General features: G+C 33.2%; 1 protein-coding gene and 1 long non-coding RNA gene across 2 annotated transcripts; both read left to right on the top strand.

Moving 5' to 3' along the window:
- The first annotated feature begins 305 nt into the window (after window positions 1–305).
- LOC140049409 (uncharacterized) lies at window positions 306–2,749 on the top strand. Its single transcript, XR_011845249.1, has 5 exons — window positions 306–321; window positions 609–1,071; window positions 1,369–1,431; window positions 1,516–1,548; window positions 1,715–2,749. It is a non-coding gene; the product is annotated as an uncharacterized lncRNA (long non-coding RNA).
- Window positions 2,750–5,795: 3,046 nt separating this feature from the next.
- On the top strand, window positions 5,796–8,431 carry LOC140049154 (uncharacterized). The gene is made up of 4 exons (XM_072093972.1): window positions 5,796–6,646; window positions 6,938–7,000; window positions 7,122–7,154; window positions 7,316–8,431. The coding sequence occupies exons 1-4, from the start codon at window positions 6,133–6,135 to the stop codon at window positions 7,471–7,473; spliced, it is 768 nt and encodes a 255-aa protein (XP_071950073.1). The 5' UTR covers window positions 5,796–6,132; the 3' UTR covers window positions 7,474–8,431.
- Window positions 8,432–8,885: the final 454 nt, after the last annotated feature.

Here is an 8,885-nt window from a genome sequence, read left to right as displayed (position 1 = left end):
ATGTCTCTTTACTTTACCTCCTTGCGCTTGCTGGTTGACTTATTGTGGACATTGTTAATTTTACAATGGGTTATAAACTCGATTATATTATTATAAGATGCCCCTTGCCTTAAAGTGTTATCTTAATGATAATGTTATAACATTGCAGACTCACCTTTACACATCGCCAGACTGGAAACTCTAATCAATGACTCGTACTAGATGTATTAACCAATTCATAAAGTTTACCATCACTTTCCACTGTTCTAACAGAAATGGAAAATGAACAGGACAACGAAGATCGCTATATAGGATTTCGAAATCTAAATGACTTATATGCTGGTAATACTTTACCTCCTTGAGCTTGCGGGGGTTGGCTTATTGTGGATATTGTTAGATTTACAATGGGTTATAAACTCGATTATATTATTATAAGACCCGATTCAGTAGCATAATCGGCTGATTATAAGATGCCCCTTGCCTTAAAGCGTTATCTTAATGATAATGTTATAACATTCCAGACATTTCACCTTTACACATCACCAGACTGGCAACTTTTCATCAATGACTCGTATGCCTAGATGTATTAACCTTATAAAGTTTGTCATCACTTTCCATTGTTTTAACAGAAATGCAAAATGAACAGGAAAACGAAGATCGCTTTAAAGAATTTCTTAAAGATCTTAATGACGTATATCCTGGTGATAAATTTCTATTGTTAAGATTCCTTTTTTATGATGTCCTACCTCTCTCAATGTTAGACCGTAAAGATATCACTAAGTTTGATTTATTCAATGAACTCAAAGAGTCTGGCTACATAAATGTTACCGAAATACACCTTCTGTCAGAAATGACACATTTGCAATTAGCAAAAATGTAATAGATGAGTACACCAAATATGCTCCTAAAAGGAGAAAAAGGACTTTCGCCTTATCGAAGAGCATTGTATGAAGCTCTGATGTCTACAAACTAAGTCACAAAGGCTTTGACAATATCTGGGATCTGGTATTCCACCTGGAGAACCAGGGACGATTAGAAGTGAAGATAAAACGGTTTGCAAGTAACCTCAACTCAACAGCAAAAAAACTATAGGTGTGTATAAAACAACATTTATCTTAAATTTAACATAATTCAGTTATCTGAACGTACAACTCGTGTAAGAACACCTCTTTTGGTAACGCGTATTTTTTATATTTTGTACAGTACGTTGTACTTTTTTTCTAATTTGGTGAGTAATTAATGATTTTGGTTGATTGATTTTGATTGATATGTGCTCAAACAATTAATTTCTCTACCAGAAGCAATGTGAATATTTCCTTGCTTCATGCAAGGTGTATTTAGCATGACAGAAATGTATTATTTATTTAGATATAAATGTTATTATTTCAGCTAATCTGTCAAAACTTACAGACCCTAGAGAACAATCACAATCGATGTCAACAGCAACACAAGGTAAACTTTTTTTATTGTAGGCCTATGTTTATTTTAAAATTTGAAATATTCAGTGATAACAACATTTTATTTTTGTTTTAGCAGATCTGAACGAAGATGTGACATCAGCACCTAAAGGTAGTCTACCATTCCGTTTAACAGTTTTAATTACGTTTATAATGAATAGAGGGATACCTATTCGTATTAGTATTTAATTTATTTCTCCAATATAGGCCTACAATAAGTAACCTGTGCCAATTAGTTATGTCACATCACAACATAAATCCGTTCTCTTTCTTTAAAGTTAGAATCCAAGGAGTTTAATGTCATGCTGTCAAAGACATCACAACGGTACCAAAACAGAGACAAAATAACCATGCTGAGACTGCTGTTCAGGGACATTATACAAGATGCAGAAGAACAGAAAGACGTATCCAGCTTGTTCGATGCCTTGACGGTTTGTGGAGATCTTATATGGTGAAAGTGACAGATACCCGTGGAGTTGTAGAAGATGTGAAACTACTCAGTAACGCAAACAAAGACGGCAAAATCACATCATTCTCGGCCTATCGATAACAACTGATGGGACTCGGGAAAGCACTTTCAAAAGATGAAGCAAAACGAGTGGGAGATGTGTATGAAGTGTCGAAGAATGCGTATACAGATCAATGGTCTGAATGTATTTGCTGATGGTGCGAAAGAAATTATTAAAGACCTTAAAGATATAGGTCTACACCATGTAGCTTCTAAACTAATAACAACAAATAAAAGAAGCTGTAGTCCAGATGTTTCGAAAAGTAAGAAAAAGAAAAAACGATAAGAGAAATCAAGCTTGGGTAAGCAGGGAGGGGGGGGGAGAAGATCTAGATCAATGTTTGAGTGGTTGGAGGTAGGAATAGTGTGAAGCTAGACAAAGGGTGAGGGTCCGGGTTTTTTAAATAGATTTAGGCTATTACAAGTTTGAAGTACATAACAATATGTCAATTATTATTATTTTCTTTGTTTTACATAATAAAAGTAGTGCATCCTTTAGGAATTAATTGTAACGTAAGAAGTGCTTTTTAAGTAGTTATTTTAAAAGTATTTATTTAGAATGGGTAAGTGGGTTTGGCAATCTTTACATAAATCAATTTATCTCTCAATCTATATATGTGTCATCAAATCAATAAATTAGTAATTACTCATTAATTCCTTGCCTAAGTTAGGCACAATCATTCAAGGAAAGTACTGAACAATCACATTATATGAAGGGCTAACAAAAAGTATAATAATGTAAAGACAAAATACTGTACCGGTCAAACAATGTGAATACAATGTCTTTGAATAAAATGTTATTACACTTCTGTATTACCGGATCGAATAGCTTTCTGTTACTTGTTTTATAGTGGTACTAAAATTCTACAGAATTAAATGCAAAATATCTCAGGGATATATATAATGTATATTTCAAGAGTAACACAATATAATTTACTTTTAAAAGTATATTATGTGAATCGACCAATCTAAGCATTGGGATCGAAGTTGCCATGGTGATTTCTATTTGTTTCGATTTTCAACAGTTTAGTTTATATAACTAAATATAATCTCCGTGGAAATGGCATGGTAACAGATGTCATTTTTTAAATTATATTACCTTTGTCCAAATGACCGTACTCGCAGTGAAACACCGGATTGCGCCAATTGTTACTATGGAACATTAAATTGATATTGATATTACCAGGAAGGAGTTCAATTACTCTTCCCTGATATTACAATACAATGCGTACAACACTAAACTATAAAAATGACATTAAAACAGACAATAGAACTGTTTTGATTGTAGAGGATAAAGAACGAAGGTAAGAGTTTGTTAACAGTAATTTACCAATCAGTTTATTTTTCCATCTTTCTTTTAGTTATTTAGAGAACAAAAATATAAGTAGGAAGGATGACCAAAAAAGAGAACGTTAAAATCGTTATTAAAAATTATTAAATTTTAGGCATTCATAATAAAGTATAATATTTTAGTGTTTACAAGTGTAGGCCAAATCATTTATATAAATAATAAAACGCAATGAGCCTTGTGTGGGACACCAAAACAAGCATAAAAAACAAAAATGAACAAGTTGTACGTTGAAAAAAATATTTTATTTTATCAGCGACATCATGAATACCCTAATGATGTGAGTTAGAGGTATCAAATTCCAATAACGTGTTTCTTTTAATTTAGAAATATTCTTATCGTAAACGTTTATGTAGAACAGACATTTCAATAGACATATAATTATAGGACGAAACCAAACTATTTTTCATTAGGCGCATTCTACTATTTCCAGCCAATTATTCCTGTTGTGGAATCGTGAGCCTGTTATAGTTTAGTACATTTTTCAAATCACCGTGTATCATTTTAGTCCATATTTTCTTTGTTTCTTATCAGATGGCCGTACCAATTTATTCTTCTTACGGCTCCATTTTCCTGGGTTTTATGCAATAGATACATAGAGAAAGATAATTTTGTATGAATGATGCGTTTTAAGATATTAGAGAACAGGATTTAGATCTTGTAATTTTGTACACGTGATTTAATGTTATGATCATACATACATCGATAGAAAGAATCCTCATACATTTCCCCTATACTGTACATTTAATTACCCTATACGGATTGTGAATGATGGCCCTTGTCAGATGAGTTCTTTTGCGGGGATTACGTAGAAATGTCCTCATGAATTGTATAATGTAAAGATAGTGTTAGTTAAACTGACATCACATTCATGTTGTGAAAATAAATATTATTTTATGAATAACGTTTTATGTACAATTCCTATATTTACTGTTTGTTCTATAAATTATTTATTCTATGATTCAAATTGCTTTTATTTATTCATTCAAATTATTTTCTCTTTTCTCAACAATAACAATTAAATCACTTACTGTATGTACAGAAAATTAAGAGGGCCGGGCGAAAAAGAAGAAAAACTTGAGAAGGGCTGGCCACCAAAAACAGTAGGCCCTACAGTAATTAAATAACAAACGTATAATTCGAACAGAAAAAAACGAACAATACGAAGGACAAACGAACAGACTGTACAATGTATTGCCGTAATTATTCTGAATAGTTATGACGACAATCGGAACAATTGGATGGGGGTTGGGGGGCATTGCTGCATTGGAATAAAAATTATTTGAGAAAGGGGCGGTTTATCTCTCAAAAGAGCCTCCACAATCTGCATCAAATAAGAACATTTAACTTGACCATAATGCGTTATTTCCTCTGTCAAGTTTATTTGATGATTTTTTTTTCAGGAAGGAAATCCTATATGAACCATAGATAAAGATCTCGTTGTAATAAATATGCCTAGTGTTCAGTTTATTTACAGTTCAACTAGTTAAAGTACAGTAGTAAAAAAACAATCAAATAATATACACTAAATAGCTCATAACAAATATTAACGTCCACATAAATGTATTACATGTTACATTTGTTTTGACTTGTAGATGGGCAAAATAGACACACTGAAAGGAGAGAAACGTCGATTCTGCACACGCTCTATTGTCGTTGTTTCATTCTCTTTGATGTGTTATTAATATAACGCTGTAGTTTCCGAGAAAAACAATAGGGAGGTTTCGCAACCATACGAATACGATAACGAAAACGGATACGTCACACATTTGTGAAACTTTTGAGCTGATCCCCATTTCATATTCGTAATGCGTATTCGTGTTTTGACGAATATCACCAGTCATATTCGTAACTACAAAACGAGTATAGTTTTTGATCTATTTTGCACATTTTGCATTTGAATCAGGAATGATTCATGATTATAATATAATTATAGATTTATTGAAAGTAATTTACTAAAGTAATTTACTAAAATGCCAAGTCAATTTTGATAAATAGCAGTTTTTAAAGTCCTCACTCGCTTTGATGTTACGCTAGGCCTAGGCAGCCAAGCACCAAGCAACACGTACCTGCGCTTCGCTCAAATTTATTGGACGCGCGCCTCAATATTTCGTTGCCATGCGAAATAGATTTTTTTATGGCTTACGAAAACGAATACGTGTGCGTGACGTATCCGTTTTCGTTATCGTATTCGTAAGATTGCGAAACCTCTCTAATATCGACGTACCTATTGTTAATGTAGGCTAGCATATTAAAAATAGCTGAAGGGCGCCATTTTCTTTTTGGTTGTGTTGGATAAACAACTATAAGGTAAGAAATAAATAAAACTAGTAGTTGAGAGACTGTAGTTTGTACCCGAACGACAAAAGATAATTCAGCATTATAACCAAGGATAATACTAGGCCTAATTAATAAAAGAAATAATGACTTATTTAATTGTGCCTGTTGCATATTTCAATGACATAAGCTCCCCATTCGTCGTTACGCACAGCCAGTTAATGCATATCTCAACAATATTATTTTGAAACAAATTAGTATCTATCTTTTGGATAAATCTATGGGACAATGTGCTACCGTAAGCTCTTTTGTATATTTTATAATAGGCGTGGCAGTTCCAATACTAGATAACAAAGTGACATACTGGCAAATTATATCCAGAATTCCTTCTAAATAGACAAAGTTTATGTGTAAATTTGGTTTCTATCTGGCAGAAATTGCATTAATAGTAAATTCGGAAGGTCTTGCACCATTACCAGGACTAGCAACCCTCGTACAAGGTGATTCAGATATTTTTCTAGCCAACTTATCACTTTTATCAATTTATTTTATTATCAGACAGAATGGGAGATGAACAGGCACATGAAGATCGCTTTACAGAATTTTTTAGAGATCTTAATAACGAATATGAAGGTGATAAATTCAGTTTGTTAAGATTTCTTCTTTATGATTTCCTACCTCTCTCACTGTTAGACCGTAAAGATATCGATGGGTTGGATTTATTCAATAAACTCCAAGAATCTGGTGACATAAAATACACCGAAATAAACCTTCTATCAGAAATTGCCGAAGTGACAAATTTGCAGTCAGCTAAAGATGCCATAAAAGACTACACCAACGATGCTAAAAGGGGAAAAGGACTTTCACCTTATCGAAAAGCATTGTATAAAGCTCTGATGGCAGTGGGAGATGACGATTTGCGCAAATTACGTGCTTTCTACAAACTAAGTCACAAAGGCTTTGACAATATCTGGGATCTGGTATTCCACCTGGAGAAACAGGAACGATTAGACTCTACAGAAGTGAAGATAAAACGGTTTGCAGGTAACCTCAACTCAACAGCAAAGAAAAAATTAGGTGTGTATAAAACAACATTTATCTTTAATTTAACATAATCTACTTATATACGTATAACTAGAACACCTTTTTTGTTAACGAATATTTTTTATATTTTGTACGGACGTAGGTTGTACTTTTTTCTAATTTGGTGAGTAACTAATGATTTTGGTTGATTGATTTTGATTGATATGTGCTCAAACAATTAATTTCTCTACCAGAGGCAATGTGAATAGTTCCTTGCTCCATGCAAGGTGTATTTAGCATGGTAGAAATGTATTATTTATTTAGATATAAATGTTATTATTTCAGCTAATCTGTCAACACTTATAGAGATTAGAGAACAATCACAATCGACGTCAACAGCAACACAAGGTAAACTAGATTGATTAAATAATTCATATTTTACTGCTAAACTTTTTTTTATTGTTGGCCTATGTTTATTTTAAAGTTTGAAATATTCAGTGATGACAACATTTTATTTATGTTTTAGCAGATCTGAACGAAGATGTGACATCAGCACCTAAAGGTAGTCTACCATTCCGTTTACAGTTAATTACGTTTTATAATGAATAGAGGGCTACCTATTTGTATTAGTATTTAATTTATTTCTCCAAAAAGGCCTACAATAAGTAACCTGTTCCAATTAGTTACGTCACATCACAACATAAATCCGTTCACTTTCTTTAGAGTTAGAATCCAAGGAGTTTAATGTCATGCTGTCAAAGACATCACAATGGTACCAAGACAGAGACAAAATAACCATGCTGAGACTGCTGTTCAAGGACATTATACAAGAGAATTTAGAGAAGAACACAAATACGTATCCAGCTTGTTCGATACTTTGAAGGTTTGTGGAGATCTTACGCGTACAAACTACAAAGTTCTAATCGACATGGTGAAAGTGACAGATACCCGTGGAGTTTTAGAGGATGTAAAACTACTCAGTGACGCAAACAAAGACGGCAAAATCACGTCATTCTCGGCCTATCGACAACAACTGATGGGACTCGGGAAAGCACTTTCAAAAGATGAGGCAAAACGAGTGGGAGATGTGTATGAAGTGCCGCAGAATGCGTATACAGACCAATGGTCTTTAATCATGCATCTTGAAAAAACAAAGAATGTATTTGCTGATGGTGCGAAAGAAATTATTAAAGATCTTAATGACATAAATCTGCACCATGTAGCTTCTAAACTGATAACAAAAACTAACCCAAATAAAAGAAGCTGTAGTCAAGATGTTCCGAAAAGTAAGAAAAAGAAAAAACGATAAGAGCTGATTAGGTAGGCCTAAGACGTGGGAGGATCTATATCAATGTTTGAGCATTGGAGGTTGGAATAAACAAGTGTGAAGCCAGAAAAAGGGTGGTGTCCGGGTTTCTCTCCCACAATCTTAAATATTTAGACTATTACAAGTTTGACAGCAAATGATATCATTACAATTTGTACTTCTACCTACCCCAATGTAATTTTATCAATTATAATTATTTTCATTGTTTTACATAACAAAAGTAGTGCATCCTTTAGGAATTAATTATAACTAAGAAGTGCTTGTACATTGTGTTTTTAGGTAGGTAAAGTATTTGTTTAGGATGGGTAAGTGGGCTTGGCAATCTTTACATAAATCAATTTATCTGTAAATCTGTAGTGTCATCAAATCAATAAATTAGTAGTTACTCATTAATTCCTTGCCTAAGTTAGGCATAATCATTCAAGGAAAGTACTGAACAAAAAACATTATATGAAGGGCGAACAAAAGGTATATAGTAAAGACATAATACTGTACTGTAATGATCAAACAATGTGAATACAATGTCTTTGAATAAACTGTTATTACACTTCTTTATTACCGGATGGAATAGATTTCTGTTACTTGTTTCGTTTTTATAGTAGTACCTGTACTAACATTCTACAGAATGAAATGCAAAATATTAGGGTGGGGAGGGGGGTGGTGATTTCTATTTGTTTGATTTTCAACAACTGCAACACATGCAACGATGTAATTTCCAGTCATTGATGTACCTATTGTATATTCACTCAATTCATAGATTTATATAACTAAATATAATCTCCGTGGAAATGGTATGGTAACAGATGTCATTTATTTTTATTATATTACCGTTGTCCAAATGACCGTACTCGCAGTGAAACACCGGATTGCGCCAATTGTTAGGATGGAACTTGATATTACCAGGAAGGAGTTACATTACTCTTCCCTGATACACAATACAATACAATGCGTAGCCTATAACACTAA

The sequence above is a fragment of the Antedon mediterranea genome, chromosome 5, assembly GCF_964355755.1.
Source record: "Antedon mediterranea chromosome 5, ecAntMedi1.1, whole genome shotgun sequence".
Taxonomy (NCBI): domain Eukaryota; kingdom Metazoa; phylum Echinodermata; class Crinoidea; order Comatulida; family Antedonidae; genus Antedon; species Antedon mediterranea.
The sequence above is the reverse complement of the archived record's forward strand: the minus strand, read 5'-3'. Positions and strand labels throughout refer to the sequence as shown.